The sequence below is a fragment of the Salvia hispanica genome, chromosome 4 (assembly GCF_029641045.1).
Source record: "Salvia hispanica isolate PSC_SH4W2 chromosome 4, Shi_PSC_v1, whole genome shotgun sequence".
NCBI classification, from domain to species: Eukaryota; Viridiplantae; Streptophyta; class Magnoliopsida; order Lamiales; family Lamiaceae; genus Salvia; species Salvia hispanica.
Genome location: NC_142695.1, coordinates 56,580,111 through 56,599,665, shown reverse-complemented (window position 1 = coordinate 56,599,665; position 19,555 = coordinate 56,580,111). Strand labels below are relative to the sequence as shown.

General features: G+C 32.8%; 2 protein-coding genes across 2 annotated transcripts; one reads left to right on the top strand and one right to left on the bottom strand.

Annotated features, from left to right (window-relative positions):
• Window positions 1–13,858: 13,858 nt before the first annotated feature.
• Window positions 13,859–14,581, top strand: LOC148929623 (uncharacterized). Its single transcript, XM_089069699.1, has one exon. The coding sequence runs from the start codon at window positions 13,890–13,892 to the stop codon at window positions 14,385–14,387; it is 498 nt and encodes a 165-aa protein (XP_088925825.1). The 5' UTR covers window positions 13,859–13,889; the 3' UTR covers window positions 14,388–14,581.
• Window positions 14,582–14,901: 320 nt separating this feature from the next.
• Window positions 14,902–19,089, bottom strand: LOC125197531 (uncharacterized). Its single transcript, XM_048096288.2, has 8 exons — window positions 18,678–19,089; window positions 18,497–18,592; window positions 17,880–17,990; window positions 17,344–17,653; window positions 16,672–16,762; window positions 15,970–16,309; window positions 15,679–15,827; window positions 14,902–15,499 (listed from the first exon to the last, which is right to left on the bottom strand). Exons 1-8 carry the CDS (start codon window positions 18,960–18,962, stop codon window positions 15,001–15,003), a joined length of 1,881 nt encoding a protein of 626 aa, XP_047952245.2. The 5' UTR covers window positions 18,963–19,089; the 3' UTR covers window positions 14,902–15,000.
• Window positions 19,090–19,555: the final 466 nt, after the last annotated feature.

The window sequence follows — 19,555 nt, the reverse complement described above, 5'->3', positions numbered from 1 at the left end:
AGTCAAAGGATACCGATTTATGGGTTATTAATTGTATGTACACATTAATTTAGGATCATGATCAATTGAGATTTTTTTAGCAGTGAGAATTGGGGGTAATTACAATCTATGTACAAAAAGTTTCACAATTGTTTCAATTGAATATAAAATGTTTTAAGTAAACAAATATCATACAAAAAGTTTAATTAGTGTTACGACTTAATACATTCCATCTAAAAATCACTAATACTATTACTTTTTCTTATTTTCCTCCAAAATTGTGCCCTAAAAAACATTATATTATTTCTCTAAATAATACCTTATACATTGTCATATGGGCATTTTCTTAAAGGGATATTGGCATGTAATATCACGAAACTTTCAAAAAGTTGAGTTTTTCCCACGAACTTTAAAATTGGCAAATAATATCACGAACTTTATCCCCGGTTTATTTTTTCTCACGAATGAAAAAAAATTCATGTTATTTTAATAGATTGAAGAACAATTTTGTAGGGTGTGCTTCAAGAAAAAATATCTTCAAAGATTTAAAAACTTGAAGCTCTCAAAATTGTTGTCGAGAAATTACGAAATAAATTCGTATCATAATATTATTTGTGGGAATTTTTTCATTGGTGCGAAAAAACAAACCAGACGTAAAGTTCGTGATATTATTTGTCAATTTTAAAGTTCATGGGAAAAACTCAACTTTTTGAAAGTTTCGTGATATTACATGCCAATATCCCTTTATTAAACAATGAATCCACATTTAACTTTCGGCTAATATTTGTAGCTAATTTTAGAGTCGAAAGGATGAAAAATAAGAAAAAAGTAACGAGGTTAGTGATTTTTAGACGGAATGTACTAATTTGCAACACTAATCAAACTTTTTGTATGATATTTGTTAACTTAAAACATTTTGTACACAATTGAAACATTGGTGAAACATTTCGTATGTACTGTTTAAGAATTGAGATAAAATATTAGCTGCTCATTTTATCAAAATGAGTGGTCCAGAATTTGCCACATGGAAAATATTTTTAGATTAATTTAATTATGATAGAGCAGAATGATAATTTCATGGTACATTTTATTCAATAAATATATTTTTTTGAAATTTTAATATTAATTTTTTAAAATTTTTTAAAATTTTTAAAAAAAAAAAATTTCAACTACATATGCAATTCATGTCAACTGCATAAACAATACATATCAAAGACACACATATAATGTCAACTGTGTACAATCCATGTCAACTACATATACAATTCATGTCAACTACACACATATAATGTCAACTACATATACAATTCATGTCAACTATACACATATAATATCAACTATAAGTTGTTGACATTTGATGTGCAGACTATTGACATTTGATGTGCAGGCTATTGATGATAATACCCCGAGTTGACATAATCTACTTGCAGTTGATATTTCGAAAATGTTGTGGATGAGTGACTGAAAATGCATTTCAATTATGCTAAACAATTTCAACCTAACATGACCCTATTAATTTATAATATTTCTATCTTTTTCCTAAATTTTCTTCCTTTTTAAAAAATTCAAGTACATGAACTAAAAGATTTTCTCATTTACAAGAAGAAATAATCCATGAAAGAATAGTAGCGTGGCATGTAGTATTAGAATAAATAGAATAGCCTCCAGGCTCCACTAATAGATTTAAAATTAATTTTGAGGATAATATAGATTAATAAATAATTTTAAATTTTGAGGATGATTTAGTTTTTTGAAAAATAAATGACCGAACATGTTTAGACTAAATCATTTAATCAAATTAAATAGTAGTACTAGAAATAAATTAATTTGAATTAAGTTTATTCATTCATCCTAAATGGTATCTACTATACCGTATATAATGCCAAATCATGGTTATTTTTTTCCTTTTTCACATTAAACTAAATTTTCAAATGAAATGAAAAAGAAGGGTTTAATTAAAATAGGGTGAACAATAAAAATGGTCCCTGGACTATGGATTTATCTTGTCCATAGTCCATGGATTTTAAAAATATCGTCAGATATCCCTGGATTAAGAATTTATCTCAAAAATGGTCCTTTTGGCTTTTTTTTAAACCGAAAATGCCCTTTTGGGTACTAGACAATTTGGTCTTTTTACACTTTTAACTTTTTAAATTTGATACTCCCTCCGTATCATTCAAGATGACCAACTTTCCTTTTTTGTTTATCCTAATCAAGATGGTCACTTTCCAATTTTGTAAATAACCTCCTCTTTCCTCTTTCCTCTCTCCCCATTAAAATATTCAACTATCTTTTTTCTATTTTATTCCACCTAACAACACTTCCTAAAATTCCTTGCCACTCAAGAATGTGGCCATCTTGAGTGGGACGAGGGAATATTATTTCAGTGATATATTAAATCTGATTTTATTTCAAAAGTATCATTATTCTTCCCTTTTGTTATCCTCTACTTTGTTTCTTGTCAATATTAGATTTAGATTTTTTAGTATCAATAAATTTTTGTTAATTAGTAAAATTATTAAATAACAAAAATTAATAATTTTAATCAATATTTGATAGTGTTTAATATTTAATTAATAAGATATGATGATGCTAATTTAGTTTTAATTAATATTTAATAGTTTTAATCATAAATAGATATGCTTATATTAACTACATAATTTTCATTTATTTATTTAAAAATAATCATAATTAACTAGAAAATTTAAACAAAATACTCCTATATAAATACTTCAAATGGGTAAGTAGGAAATAATGGATCGCGAGACACAGACTTATTATAGTATAAAAATATAATGTTTTGATAAAAAGGTTTTCAAAAAATATAAAAATGAACTAATTTTGTGCAATGAATAAAAATGACAATAAAAAACTACTCCCTCCGTCCCACAAAAGATGTCACATTTGTGGGGCGGCACGGGATTTTAGGAGGTTTTGTTTTGTGTGTTAAATGGAGAGATAAAATATAATTTTTATATTCATTTGAGAGAGGACTTTTTCCAAAAAGGGAAATGTGACATCTTTTATGGGACAAACTAAAAAGGAAAGTGTGACATCTTTTGTGGGACGGAGAGAATATGTTTTTGGAATAGATGGAGTATAATAGAATAATAGTAGTCTTAAATTTTTAGTCAACTTCATAATGTTCAATCAAAAACAATATAATAACCGAACAAATGCTAAGTAGAATAGCTCTATTTTTCCATCATGATTCATACTCCCTCCGTCCCACGTTACTTGAAGAGTTTTTTTTCGACATTGGATATAAGAAAGTTGTGTTTAGTTAATTAAATAAAGTAGATGAGAGGATAAAGTAAGAGAAAGAAGAGAGAGTAAAGTAAAAGAAAGAATAAAGTAGTGAGATTAGATGTTATGTTTTTAGCCAAAAGAAGAAATGACTCATGTGACTAGGGACAACTCAAAATGGAATATGACTCAAAGTAACTTGGGACAGAGAGAGTGTTATTCTTTTGTACATCTTCAATTCATTTAAATATTATATTAAATAATAAAATTTAATAGTGTTAATTAATATTTATAGTGTCCATGAATTAATAGTTTTAATTAAAAAAATTTATTGATATTCAAAAATCTAAATTTATAATTTAATTTTATAAAATTAAATTTAATATTTAAATAAAGAAATAAAGTGAAAGATGACAAAATGAAGAGAAATGATAATTTTGAAATAATGTCGGATTTTGTAAATCACTAAAATAACATCAAATTTAAAAGTTAAAAGTGTAAAAAGACCAAATTACTCAGCACCCCAAAAGGGCATTTTCGGTTGGAAAAAAAGAGCCAAAAAGACTATTTTTGAGATAATCCCTTAATCCAGAAATGTCCGGCGATATTTTTAAAGTCCAGGGACTATGGACGAGATAAACCTATAGTCCAATGACATTTTTTTTAGTTTACTCAATTATATGTGTTGCAAAGAAATTTCTAGGGAACTTTCTGCCCGGCTTAGTTATACTAATTCAAGAAACTAGGTTGAAGGTTTCATGAACTCAAAGTCATTAAAATATAGATTATTATATATATATTCAAGAAACTTAGTTATATGAGTGTTAACTAAATGATTTTGAAAGTTCTTCTACATAAACAAATTATCCTCTAAAAAATAAAGAAGAATTACCAGAATAACAGTCAATGTGAAATTAATCAAAGATAATTCATTTGTAAACAAGTACTATCAACATCGATTATCCAACCATCAAATCATAATTCAACTACAAGTATGTTCTTTCGTGCACCACTTACTAATATGATTGGAAATTATTTCCCTATAAAATTTTAACATTATAACTTTATAATGAACTCTATTTTCAACGACTCATTAGCTCTAATTAATGTTAGCCGTGATAATAGGTTTGTTTGGCACCTTAATTAGTCTATTTTGGAATTCCATATCAATAAACAACAATGATTATAGATGTGGACAAGCACTTAGCACAGATTTTTCCTTTAAATTTGTGATGGTCTTAATCAATTTTTAATAGAAATTCAACTGGAGCATATTGACCAGCTAATTCAAATACATCAGTTGATCAAAGATTACTTCAACTATAAAGTATATTATAGGGATATATTAATATGACAAACCTCTTTCCTATAACACCATACTATCATTTTATGCCATTAGATTTGAATATAGTATGATTCTCAAACTGCCATGTGGCAGCCTATTTTAATTAAGAGTGAACGGTCCTATTCTAATGCTTATATCACCCTAATTCAAAATCAAGACTAAATCTCCACCTTTGGATTTTAAAATGAGTGGATGAGATTAAAACTCACAAATCTCAATAATAGTAGACAAAATATCAACAAAAGGGTAATATCGTCATTATGTTATCATATGATAATTTTCGTGGGTGTTTTTTTATATCAACATTGTGTATTACAAATATCAACAATATGACATTAGAATATCAATACAAGGACAAGAAAATATCAACACATTTTTATTGAGATTGGACATGCATACTATTGAGATTTTGCCTACAATATATTGAGATTTTTTGTTGCATTTGTTGATAAAAGCTACTTATCAACATGTACGAAAATTGAAATATAATTTATCAAATTTCATCACCCGAACATCGTCGGATCATATGCAATTGAGATCTCGTTGGAATCCTTATTAAATTATCTTTAATTTGATATATTTTTTGCGAAAAAATAATTTAAATTGAGAGAGTTACGTAAATTTAAAGATTTGAGATGATTTTGAGGAGAGAGAAAGTAGTTAGTTATAATTACTACATATAGGATTTGACATTAATACCCTTCTAATTTAATTAATTGTTATTTAAATTTAAAATATATTACACATGACATTATATTAATCACAAGATCTTCTAATCTAATGGTTGAAAATTGGTCTCAATTTGGGATTGGTAATTAGTTAGCAATTGATTACTACCTCCGTCCCTGAAAATTTGATACAGTTTACTATTTCGGTCCGTCCCTGAAAATTTGATACACTTCACTTTTACCATTTTTGGTTGTGTACCTCATATTCCACTAACTCATTCCTACTCACATTTTATTATTAAACTAATACTTTAAAAGTAGGACCACATCCCACCAACTTTTTCAACTCACTTTCCATTACATTTCTTAAAACCCGTGTCGGGTCAAAGTGTAGCAAATTTTGGGGGGCGGAGGTAATACATCCCAAGAGTGAACTACATAAATGGTACTTGATCTTTCACTTTCGCACATAAAATGGTACTTGATTTTTATTTTATATTATTTTTGGTACCTATAAATCATATTTTTGATACCTGATGCAATTTTCACCCCGAAGTATCCTCTAAACAAATTTATTTTTCTATTTGTGTCATAATAGATATTTTGGGCATTGACAAAACTAGTACCAAAAGTGATATTATAATATCTTCTCTCATTCTCCTCATCCTTTATACTATTATTATTAATCAATATTAATATTATTATTTTGATGTTATAAATTAATAATTTATTTATTTATTTTATATCATTTAAATATACTACTTAATTATAATTATAGTTATGATTATATTTAATTATTATAATAATATTAATTATAACAGTAAAAACTAGTAGTGATTAATAAATAGTAATAATTATTATTTTATATTAAATTAATAACTAATCAATATAGTCTTAATTAAAATTTAAAAGTGTGAATTGTATGCATAATAATAAAGAGTTGAATAATAATAAAGAGTTGAATATTTTTAGTTAGGTGTTTCAACCCTAAAATGATTATAAATAATTTAATTAAAAATATTTAATTGATTTAATTATTTTAAATAATTAATATAATTAGGTGTTTTCTTATTGATTTATATTATGAGTGCAATTAGATGTATGTATAAAACACTAAATAGAAAGAAGAAAAAAAAGAGAAAAGAAATAGAGAAAACATAAACTAATGAGAAAAAAAGAAAGAAGAAAGAAGAAAATGAAGAAAAAATAAAGAAGAATTAAATAAAGAAGAAAAAAGTAAATAAGAAAGGAAAAAAAAATCATATATTTGGGTCTATTTAATTGAAATTTCCAAAAATATCCCCCATAACAAAAAAATCACATGTTTGATACCTAAAGTTATTTTTGTCATGGGTACCAAAAACGATATAAAATAAAGATCAGATACTATTTATGTGCGAAAGTGAAAGATCAGATACCATTTATATAGTTCACTCTTTAATAAATTGGAACGTTAAAAAACGCTAAAGGGCAAAATCGGTAATTTTTATTTCCATATTGTTACCAGATTGCTGTCTTTCTCTACGAATATTGCAGGGTTACTCTATGAATATTGCAGTGCTACGTATCTGCATCATTTGTAATAGATTTTTATTTTATCAGATTGCAGGATTATTTAATGAATATTGTAATAGTCCATTGTTTATTCTTATAAGTAGACTTGGAGAAACGTAAAAGCCACAACTTGAAAGACTAATAAAGATGAAGCAAGGGAGAAGTAGGTTCGAAGAAGCTACGATTGGTCAAAACAAGTAATTAATCAACATAATTTGAATTTAGCCATTACATAACTATATATATAAGTTAATTGGAAGCTCACAAAATCTCACATTAAACCCAAAACTATATATATCATGGCACTTGACACCGGTTTTATTATTTTTATAGTTGTTGGCGCAGTTTTTATTTTTGCGGCCGTCGTCCGCAGGCTCATTTGTGAAGTAGATATTGACGGTGGAGGCGGCCGCCGTGGAGATGGTGGAGGTGGAGGTGGTGGAAGAGGTGGAGATGATGGCGACAGCGATGGCAGCCACGGTGGCACTGGCGACGGAGGAGGAAATAACGGCGGTGGAGGATTTTGGGGAGGATTCTTCGGCGGCGGTGGACATGATGGGGGCGGTGGACATGGGGGATGGGGCGGCGGTGGAGGAGGGGGTGATGGTGGCGGAGGGGGCGGAGGGGGAGGAGGGGGTGGTGGCTGTGGAGGAGGCGGCGGCGGTGGTGGATGATTTTGATGGGGTTTAGAGTTGTAACTTGTAAGAGTTATTTAATTTATGTTTGTAGTTGTTTGAGTTATTAGTCTTTATTTGGTATAAATTCTTTTGTAACAATTCAAATTCAATGATCAACATATGTGGATTAAATTTTCAAAAGGTCAATAAATTTTCAAAAGGTCACAAATGTATTGTTTTTTATTCAATGTAAGCATGAAGTTAAATTTAACCAATTTTCTATTTTCAAAACTAGTAAGTTAAGTTAAAAGAAAACATAAGATTGAAGTATCGCAATATGTTCTTGAATGAATAAAGAGTAAAGGCCAAAAATGACCGTTTTACGATTTTGGTCACAGACGTTACATTTTGAATTATTGCATCCCACACATTTCAACTCGGGTCGAAATCAGTCCATTTTGGACAGTTCCGTTAAAAACTTGGATCACAGCTCTGTGCATTACGATATTACAGCAATTAGACAATCAATAATCTGTCAAACACCTTCGAAAAGCAATGATCTGGTTTAACAGCAACAAATTCTTCAACCACACAACAATAGAACTCAACCACAAGGGGGAAGCGACAATAGTAAACTTTGGAAAGCTTTGGAAAGCTTTGAAGACTAAAATAGTAAACTTCCAAAACTCAAAACTCAAAACACATTAAACACTAACTAAATACGGTTTTTTAACTCTCTGATTCAGCCTAAATGCTACTAAAATAGCCTTCACTAATAATTTAACAATTATTTTGAGGATAACACAGATTTAAGTTTTTAAAAATAAAGGACCGAACATGTTTAAACTTAATTAATTAAACTAACTAAACAGTACTACGAGTAATACATTAATTTGAATTAAGTTTATTTATTCATCCTAGCTGGTAGCTACAATATCCTATAAATGTCAAATCATGTTTTTTTAACTAAATTTTCAAATGAAATGAATTAATCAAATATGGTGAAAAGAAAATTCCAGGGAATTTACTGTCTGGCTTACAAGAAACTAGGTTGAAGGTTTCAGGCCCTCAAAATCATTAAAATATAGCTTATTCAGTTAGCTTATTGATTAAATGATTTGAAATCTCTATACATAATCAAATTATCCTCTCAAAAATAAAAAGAATTGCCAGTCAACGTGAAATTAATCAAATATTGCTCATTGTCCAACCATCGACTCACAATTAATCAACTACGAATATGTTCTTTCGTGCACAACATATCAATATGATTGGATTATACTATAAACAATATTATTGTATAAAATACACTCTATATGGAAATTATTTTCATAATAAAATTTCAACATAAAGAGAACTCAATTTTGGACGACTTATTAGCTAGCTCTAACTTATGTTATCATAATAAAAATAATAATATACGGAGTAGAAGATACCCGTGATAATAGGTTTCTTTGGCACTTTAATTAGTTTATTTTTTAATATTACTAATAAAAAAAATAATGTTTATAGATATTGGAGAAGCACTTGCACAGATTTTCCTTTAAATTTCGGATGGTCTTGATCAATTATTAATAGAAATTCAACTGGGACATATTGACCAGCTAATTCAAAATACTAATTAATAATCAGTTATGATCACTTGAACTATAGTCTATATATATGTTACATTATTGATATACTTGACATTAACATTGATGGAGTAGTGATAAAATGGGTAGAATTAGAGGTGTGAGAGAGGGTATGAATTTGGTAAATGAAGTTTTTGAGGGTTGGGTGTTGGTGTTGATGCTCATAGTCTCCATCTCAGTGATGTCCATCTTCATATTTGCTTGTGCTCACAAGAAGCCCTCTCGGAAGAGACGCGAGTTCCCCGATTTTGGTGATTGTTTCGGGGGCGGTGGTGATGGTGGTGGTGACGGTGGAGGCGGTGGCGGTGGTGATTAGATGCACCGGTTGAAGATGCAAATGCAGTGGGTGATTCAAAATTTTTTATTTGAGAGTGCGACAAATAATTATATAATATGTAAAAAATAAGAATGGAGATGCGTTGACTGTAGAGCAGTTCCACCGGTAGATAGTGAGGTGCAACACTATTGGCTTTCTTTTTATTTTTCCATTCACTTATTAGTTTTATCTATAAATTTATTCTATTAATGCCAATTTCTAGTTTGTACATCATCTTTTGAAATTTGTTTGACTATAGTATTAAACTATATATTTGTTATGATTTTGCAATTAATTGTAAATTTAGTGCTAACATGACTTAATCTTAATAATATCAAAAAAATGAAATTATTTAATTTAGTATAGTAGAATGTTGTTTTACTATATAAAACGTCACACGCTTGATAGTATCGCATGAGTAAGTTATCAAACTATGCTAGTATCAATCTTGAGCAGTTACAAAACAAAATAAATCAATAATTTAATTACAAGATCAAAATAAATTAATACTTTGAATGCAAAATTAAAATAAATCAATAGTTTATTAATTCACATGATAAAATTAGTACACAAAATTATAATTTGACAAAAATTTATAAGTTCATATGCAGATTATCACATTATCAATACATTCTTTATTTTAGCATCGCACATTTTGTTTCGCTTGGAATTGGCTCTTTGTCATATTATTACTAAGATACACAAATCAAAAGGCCAAATCTTTTTCTTCCATTATCATACGAGTGATATAACATATATCCAAAAAAAGAATTTCTTAATTACGCGTGGAATTGATAATTGCAAAAAATAATAATTTTATTGTTATTCTTTTATAATTCCTTTTACTTGCTAGACTAGAGGCCCATGACTATTTTATTATTGGGCTTTGGTATAGACCAAGCCTATTTTATTAGTGGGCTTTGGTCCAATAACAATGATGTATGATTTACTCAACATCACAATCACAATCACAAATTCACCATAGAATTTTCCACATCAACAATTAATACATAAATATTGACCTTTGATTAATAGAACAAGTCAGAGTCAAATAATAAAATAAACAAACTGGTTGCCTTGTTGAGTTGAGCTCTCGTTAATTCCAGCGTCATTTCTTCATCCTATTCACATTTATCAACTTAATTATGTGATTCAGCTTGAAAATATGTGTTTGGAATTCTAGGATTCGAATTTCTCCATCGTATTCACATTTATCAACTTAATTTTGAACTACTAGTGTTTGGAATTCTCGGATTCAAATTTCTTCATCCTATTCACATCTAACGACAACAGCTTAATTTGGTCAAAATCGGGATTAAGAACGTTGACCGATAAAATTTGATAGAGAAGTTAACTTTGGACCGATTGTGATTCGAGTTGAAATATTTGGGATCCAAAAATTCAAAAGATAATGTCTAAGACCAAAATCGTAAAATGAACATATGTTAAGGACCAGTTTTGGCCTTTACTCTTTAAATAAAAGTAAAAGTGATAGTATGGTAAACCTAGTGTTGAATGCTAAGTCCAAATTAGTATTGTTTCGATGGTTAATTAGGTGAAATTTTTTATATAATTTGTACTTTTATCGTATTTTTTGATGGAACGACACATTTTGGTTTAGTTAAATATTTCGATCTCAGATCAAGACAATATCATTTTGGATATTCCGGCTGAAATTCGGTACTGAATTGTAACTAGTAGTCTAATCCCTCCGCCAGATGATAAGAGTCCTATTTTTTTCCATTTCTGTACGTCTCACAATAGGAGTCTTATTTCACTTTTACCATAAATGGTAAGTAGGCTCTACATTCCAACAACTTATTTCACTCACATTTTATTATAAAACTAATACATATATATAAGTGAGACTCATATTCCAGTATTCCACTAACTTATTCAACTCATTTTTCTTTACATTTCTTAAAACTCGTGCTATAACTAAATAGGACTCCTATTACGGGACGGAGAGAGGATTATTTAATGTTATACTCCCTCCGTCCACCATTAGGAGTCTCATTCCATTCTGGCACGGGTTTTAATAAATGTTAAGAAAAGTGGGTGGAAGAAAGTTTGTAGGATATGGGTCTCACTTTTATATATATATATATATATTAGTTTTAAATGATATGTGAGTGGAATGAGTCGGTGGAATGTGGGGCCTCTTTACTATTTATGGTAATTATGAACCGGGACTCCTATTCGCGGACGGACCAAAATGGAAAAACTCCTATTCGCGGACGGAGGGAGTAGTATGTACATGTAGAGTGGGAGAAACGTAAAAGCCACAACTTGAAAGAATAAAAAGATGAAGAAAAGTGAGAAGTAGGTTCGAAGAAGCTACGATGTTAAGACATTTCATACCCAAGTAATTAATCAACATAATATCAATTTAGCCATTACAAAACTATATATATAAGTTAATTGGATGTTCACAAAATCTCACATTAACCCCCAAAACTATATATTTCATGGAACCCCAAATTGTTTTTATTATTTTTTTTGTAGTTGTTGGCGTGGTTTTTACTTTTGGGGCCATCGTCAGCAATCTCAACGGCGGTGGTGGAGATGGTGGCGATGGCGGAGATGGGGCTCATAATGATGGCGATGTAGAGGCCGGCGGCCATGGTGATCATGGCGGCCACGGTGATCATGGCGGCGGAGGAGGTGGCGGCGGCGGTGGTGGTGGATCTTAGGTTATCAAGTGGAGAAAAGGGAGAGAAGTGAATGGATAAATATAGTAGCAAAGATATATGTTAGCTCTAATTTCTTTTTTTCTATTTAATTTATGTTTGTAGATGTTTGAGATATTAGTGTTTATTTGGTATCAATTCTTTTGTAACAATTCCTTTTGCTTGCTAGGCTAGAGGCCCATAACTATTTTATTGTTGGGGTTTGGTATAGACCATGCCTATTTTGTTATTGGGCTTTGGTCCAACAACAATGGTGTGTGGTTTACTCAACATCACAATCACAAATTCAAATAGAATCACCATAGAATTTTCCACATCATAAAATAATCAAAGAATATTGACCTCTGATTCATAGAACAAGTCCAAGTCAAATACTAAAATGAACAAGCTAGATGTCATGTTGAGTTGATTGTCTTTCCTCATTTGAATTGCCCACCTTTAGGCTTGACTTTTCAATTCAATTTCGTGCCGATATTAGCTTCTATGTTCTATCCTTAATTGGTCCAAATTAGATAGGAAGAACTCAAGAAGTATTACAATATAGTTACGCATTAAAATTACTTTGTATTTGTTTATTGAAGTGCCAATAGACAAAAAAGACACACCAAATAGGCTAATTATTCAATATTACTCCACTGACTCTTTCTAAAATTTCGTGCTATTCCATTTTTAATAGGACGGAGATAGTACATGAATTTTTAGTGTGTATAGTCATGATCAAGTGTCGTGACAAATTAAATTCTATATGTAGAGTCCAGTAACAATTTTAAATAACATGAAACTAACATGATATAATTAGTTTTGTTTCGAAGATTAATTTGGTGAAATTTTTATATGCAATTTGTATTTTTATTGTGTTTTTTTATAAAGATATATTTTGGTCTAGTTAAATATTTCGATATGTCACCTCAAGTCAAGACAATATCGTTTTGGATATTAAGGCATGCCACATTGGATTCAGTCTAGCCGAAATTCGATTATGTGAAAAATATTGTATGCGGATAAATTTGTACTCTCTCCGTTCCATAATAATGAAGGCGTTTCTTTTTGGCACGTAGATTAAGAAAAATTGCGTTAGGTAAGTTAAGTAAAGGGAGAGTAAAGTGTAAAATGAAAAAGGTAGAGAGATGAAGAGAGTAAAAAAGTAAGAGAGAGTAAAGTAGGTGTGAAAAAATGTGTTGAATTTTACTATAAAAGGAAATGACTCTATTACTATGGAACATACCAAAATGGCAAAATGACTCTATTACTATGAAATGAATGGAGTATATTTTTCACTACGTTCAAAGTTGGTGGTAAAGATGAGAGCTAAACTATAACTACTACCTCCGTCCCTGAAAATTTGATACACATTACTATTTTAGTCCGTCCCTGAAAATTTGATACACTTCACTTTTACCATTTTTGGTAGTGGACCCCATATTCCACTAACTCATTCCTACTCACATTTTATTATAAAACTAATACTTTAAAAGTAGGACCCACATCCCACCAACTTTTTCAACTCACTTTCCATTACATTTCTTAAAACCCGTGTCGGATCAAAGTGTAGCAAATTTTGGGGACGGAGGTAGTATTATTTATTGTTATGTATGTGAATGTAGAGTGTGAGAAACGTAAATGCCACAAATATGAAAGAATCAAAAGATGAAGAAAGGGAGAAGTAGGTTCGAAGAAGCTACGATATTAAGACATTTCATACTCATGTTAGTGGTCAAAACAAGTAATTAATCAACATAATTTCAATTTAGCCATTACAAACCTATATATATATATATCTATATATATAAGCTAATTGGAAGTTCACAAAATCTCCCATTAACCCCAAAACTATATACATATCATGGCACTTGAAACCGGTTTTATTATTTTCATAGTTATCGGCGCGGTTTTTATATTTGCGGCCGTCGTCGTCAGGCTCATCGTGTGTGCTTGTCAAGTAGAAATAGACGGTGACGGCGGTGGAGGTGGTGGAGGTGGAGAAGATGGCGACGGCGGAGATGGTGCTGATAATGATGGCGATGTAGAAGCCGGCGGCCATGGCGATCACGGCGGCCACGGTGATCACGGAGGCCACGGTGATCATGGCGACCACGGTGGCACGGGCGGCGACGGAGGAGGAAATCACGGCGGTGGAGGATTTTGGGAAGGAATCTTCGGCGGCGGCGGTTGGGGTGGCGGCGGAGGACATGATGGCGGTGGTGGACATGGGGGATGGGGCGGTGGTGGACATGATGGGGGTGGTGGCGGCGGAGGGGGCGGCGGTGGAGGAGGGGGTGATGTTGGCGGAGGAGGGGGTGGCGGCTTTGGCGGCGGCGGCGGAGGTGGTGGTGGATTTTAGATTCTCAAGTGGAGGAAAGGGAGAGAAGTGAATGGATAGATAGAGTAGCAAATAGATATATGTTAGCTCTAATTTATTTTTTCTATTTAGTTTATGTTTGTAGTTGTTTTGAGATATTAGTGTTTATTTGGTATCAATTCTTTTGTAACAATTCAAATTCAATGATCAAACATATGTGGATTAAATTTTCAAAAGGTCCCTCCGTAGTAGATGCATTTCTTTTTGGCACGTGATTTAAGAAAAATTGTTTTAAATAGATAAAGTAACAAGAGGATAAAGTAGCAAGAAACAAAAGGTAGAGAGATAAAAAGAGAGAAAAGTAAGAGAGAATAAAATACTTTTTGCCAGAAAAGAAAAGGACTCAGTTACAGTCGAACAATCCAAAAAGGAATACGACTCAACTACAGAGGGACGGAGGGAGTATTGTTTTTTATTCAATATAAGCATGAAGTTAAATTTAACCAATTTTTTTATTCTCAAAATTAGTAAGTTAAGTTAATGAATACATAACAAAGAAGTATCAATATGTTCTTGAATGAATAAAAAACAGGGTATTATTCTTCAAAACAGAGGACTTAAAAAATCAAATGCAGCTTTTGGTATTCATAACCCTTCAAGCCTCAGCTGCAAGTTTTATCCGCTGGTGATGCTCTGCGACTTTATACTCCACGATCTCACGGAACAGAGCGGAGTCGAGCACACAGTCAGGCCTCCCGTACACGGCTGCTTGAACGCTCGCCATCAGTTTTGCAATCTCGCGGCCAGAGAAGCCTTCCGTCCTTCTGGCAGCTTCTCGCAGTGCATCATCTGATAAATCTTTTACGGTAATCTTCTGTGGCGTATTCTTAACGAAGCTGCCCCATCTCGACTCCTTATCGCCTTCGCCAGTCAGATACTTTGTCAGGTAAAGCTTCAGCAATTTGAAGCGCTCGTCCTCTCGGGGAAGTGGGAACTCGATAACTTCATCAATGCGATCTGTGACAGCGCTGTCAAGATCCCCCGGCCTGTTTGTGGCAAGAACGAGAACGATATCTCTAGATTGGTCTCCAGTTCGGAAGAGCAAGGCGTTCAGAGCACTTCGCTGAGCTTCACTCATGTGTGTGTTGTTACGCCTTGAAAGGATAAACATTAAAGTTAATGAAGGAATACGAACATATAGAAACACGAATATATGACTATATGAGCCTTATCCAGTCAATGCGCATCGAGAAATTTCACAACCTTGAAAACAAGGCACTTTCTTAATCGATAAGGTAGATAAATCTACTTCATTTATTCGAGAAATACTTACTCGCATAGGAAAGCATCAGCCTCGTCAATAAACAGGAGTAAACCCCTCTTAGACTTTTTCGCCCAATCAAATATCTCGTGTATTTTGGTAACAGCTTGGGGACCCAACGGTGCAACATCTCCCCCAGTCATCATGGCATAATCCAAGCCCTGATAAAATAAATCTCAAATCTTTCAATAAAAACCTACTAGAATGGAGAATAACAATTCTTTGTCACATTCCTTGTCGTACAGATAAGATATCTCTAAGACAAAAACACGAATGATTGCAATGCTAAGGAAAATACTGTACCGATCTTCTAGCAATTTCCCTTGCAACCATGGTTTTTCCAGTACCAGGAGGGCCATAAAAGAGCATGTTCCGGAATGGCGCCTGATGGATTTTCGTGTTTGATGTAGCCCGAGCAAGATGTTCTATTCTTTTCTGCAGTGAAGGATGCAAGACAACATCTCCGAGAGCAGATTTACTTTGAGCAGCTGCTGCCCCGGCTGCAGTACTATAGCTAAGCACCTTATTGGCTACTCGAGAACCTACTCCAGACCATGGATATTTTGCCAGAGATGATTCCCGAATTAGAGATGGCTGGCCAAGAATCCTATTGACATATCCCCACATTACTCTCGCTCCTTCCCTGCGATCAAAATAGTATTGAGAGGTGAAGTGTCACTTACTGAAAAGTACTAGGGCTTTTGCACTCGAGCATAACCCAAACTATAATGTGCATATTTTAACATGATCTAGGATAAAAGTATTGTATTTCTGCGAAACGGAAGACCTGCTCTAAATTAGGTATGGGTAGCAGAAAACAAAATTCTCCTTCATCTAATACAAGCAATCATCAGTACAAATCTTCACATAAGAGACACAGGTTCAGTAGAGTTGATGCGAATGAATTATCGTTGACACTTGCCAAAAGTTCAGCACAGCCATCCAGTAAGCAAATCAGTTCTATTTAAAATTGAAGTATAAACAAAAAGGAATTGCTGACCATACCTAGTGGTATAAACTCCAGCAGCTAAGGCAGTAGCTCCTCCAACAGTCATGGCCAACCTACTTCTGTCAGTCAACAGAGCCCTAAATCCTCCTGCATAAATAAATATGTTAAAGAGAATTTCTGCGACAAAATTGACAGGAATACTACTAGTAATGCAGCAACCATACAAAGAAATTCAGAGAAGAAACTTCAGCCACTATATAGCACAACCAAAGTAACCCCTAACATGCATAATAAAATCCTCATAATTACCTGGCACAGGATTGCTCCAAGTATTGAACATTGATAATATGCAAGTTAAATTACCGCTTGAGAATAAGACCGTGCAAACTTTCTTAGAGCAAAGTATCCCCTAACATGCATGATAGAACTTCATAATCCGTTTTTGCATATTCAGAATATCTGTTAACCGATGATTAACATGGAGAAGCATAATTGCATGATCGTGGAATAAAGACATTAACAGAATACCTTGTGCTAAAAGAGAGATGGAAAAATGCACAGTGAGGCAAATAGCAGGGGCAACCAAGAAAAGTGTACATTGAAATGTTAACTTTCAAGGGAAATTTGAATTCTCAACTAAAGGGTGTGATAAGATTGTGCAAAGGAATGCCTAAAGAACAAAATTACGGTGATAAAACTGCAATCCAGGCATTAAAGTGGATTCAAACCTTCAATATGACTGAAAGTTGTGTTTATTGCAGCAAGCCACTTGTCTCTTTCACCATTTATTCTCTCCAAAAGCATCCTCCTATTATGTTCTTCAGTCAATTTTGCTTCATGAGCACGTCCTTCTGCTTCAGCCATTGCCTTCACTCTTATTGTTTCCCGCTCTATCTCAGCTCTCTCTTTCTCAGTCTGTCTTTGCTGAGCTTGAATCTGTTCTTCAGTAGCTCGTCTTGCTTGTTCTTTTCTTAAGGATGACTCCTCTTGCATCTGAACTAATTCAACATTATGGCGCCTTTGTGCTTCATGGTCTGTCTGAAGTCATGGCAGATAATAAGTTCAACTGCTTAGATTAGTGCAAAAAAATGCATATCCTTTCATATTACATTCTGGCTGCAGTTATGAGTTTACACCATGAATGAGATTAATGGCCACAGTTATAGATATACAAAGTCAATATGCAAATCATTTGAGTAAAATGCTCCTTCCAGTTTCATAAATCTCCATCACATTCATTAAACAAAACAGAGATTGTTCATACCTGCATTCTCTTGCGGGTCAATTCATCTTCGTATCTCATCATTTGTGCCTTTCCCTGAGCCTGCTGCTGATACAGATTCCTTTGGTCTTCAGCCCATTTTCGCTGCTTTTCCTGTAGGTTGAAGTTTCCATTTAGGTCAATACATACTAGATAAAGCAACAAAACTAGCTTCACAACCAGGTATATTAACAAGGTTCGAGACCAAAAGCATGGCATATTTCTGGTTAATCATGGAAAACATCCTATGCTCAACATTTGACAACACTATGTTACGGAAAACTTTCAAGAATAAGCAGTACGATTAGATTAGAATCTCTGCGTGCACAAGGAACAACCGCATGCATTTTCCTACATTGCACAAAAACAACGATCTGAACTCCGAAGCTATTAAGTCCATTATCCTCATAACATAGAAGGAAAATAACATCAAAACAAAAAATTGAGCTCGGGGCCATTACCACACTTCTATTTCATTCAAGATGAGATCCAAAAACACAAATTCAACTTTCTTAAGTTCACTTTTCATATGTAAAACACTGAATCTCCAACATCCCAAATACAAAATATCGACTGAAGAAGCAATTTCAAATCAACTCAAAAAACAAACTAGCACTCACAATATCAGCATGAGCTTCAATAGCCTCAAAATTAGCCTTCTCTGCATCCAACTCCGCTAGCCGCGTCTGCTCCTGCTTCCTCATAATCTCAAAAACCTTCATCCCCAAAAACATCAAATCTGTCAAAAACTCAATAACCGCATTCCACAACAGAAATGACAGCAAAAACTCAAATAAGAACCTGTTTGGCATGAGGAGAATTGTTAATTTCTCTAAGCGCCTTCGCACCCCTCTCCAGCGCTTCCGGGTCAAAACTGCCCTTGGAGACTTCAACGGCGGGTGCAGGCTGAGGAGCCTCGCCCTGAACTGGACTGTCCTTCGGCGGAGCCTCCGGCTCCGGCGAGGAAGACGAAAATGGATAGAATCGGAACGGCGAATCGGCGTAGGAGAGGTTATTGGCGGCGGCAGTACACGTCGCAGCCATGGCGACCGCCGTAGCGAGCGACGAGAGCCGCGAAGCAGCCATTGATTAATTCAATTGAGCTCAAAAGAGAAGCAATCGACTCTGTGATTGATTGATTCTGCTAAATCAGGAAGAAGTCGACATTGATTTTCTGGTAGAGATTTGGAAGGAAGGGTTTAAGGAAGAGGCGAAATGAAGAGAGATTTGGTTAAACCCTTTGTTCATAATCATACCTATTTTTGACACAAGTTTTATTAAATTGAAATAAAATTTTATTTTCATTAGAATTTTAAATTAATTAATTTGAGTGTGAATGGACGAATGAAGAAGTAATTGAAGAGTGGGAAAAATAATAACTCAATTTTAATTCTAATAAAATAATAATAATAATGATATCAATTACTAACGGGTTACCTGAATCACCCAACTTGCAGTTATCATGTTCTTATCGGGTCGATCCAACAACAACATGAAAGAATAACATAAGACTTAAAACTAACCCATTTAATTTCATGTGCGTTCAAATCGTGTTTTCATGTTCAGTCGAAAACTGTCAGCATAAATTCTCTAATCATATACTCTTATGAAAAACAAATTTACATTAGTCAAATATGAAAAATCATGTAATATAGTACATATAACAAATAATTTTAAGA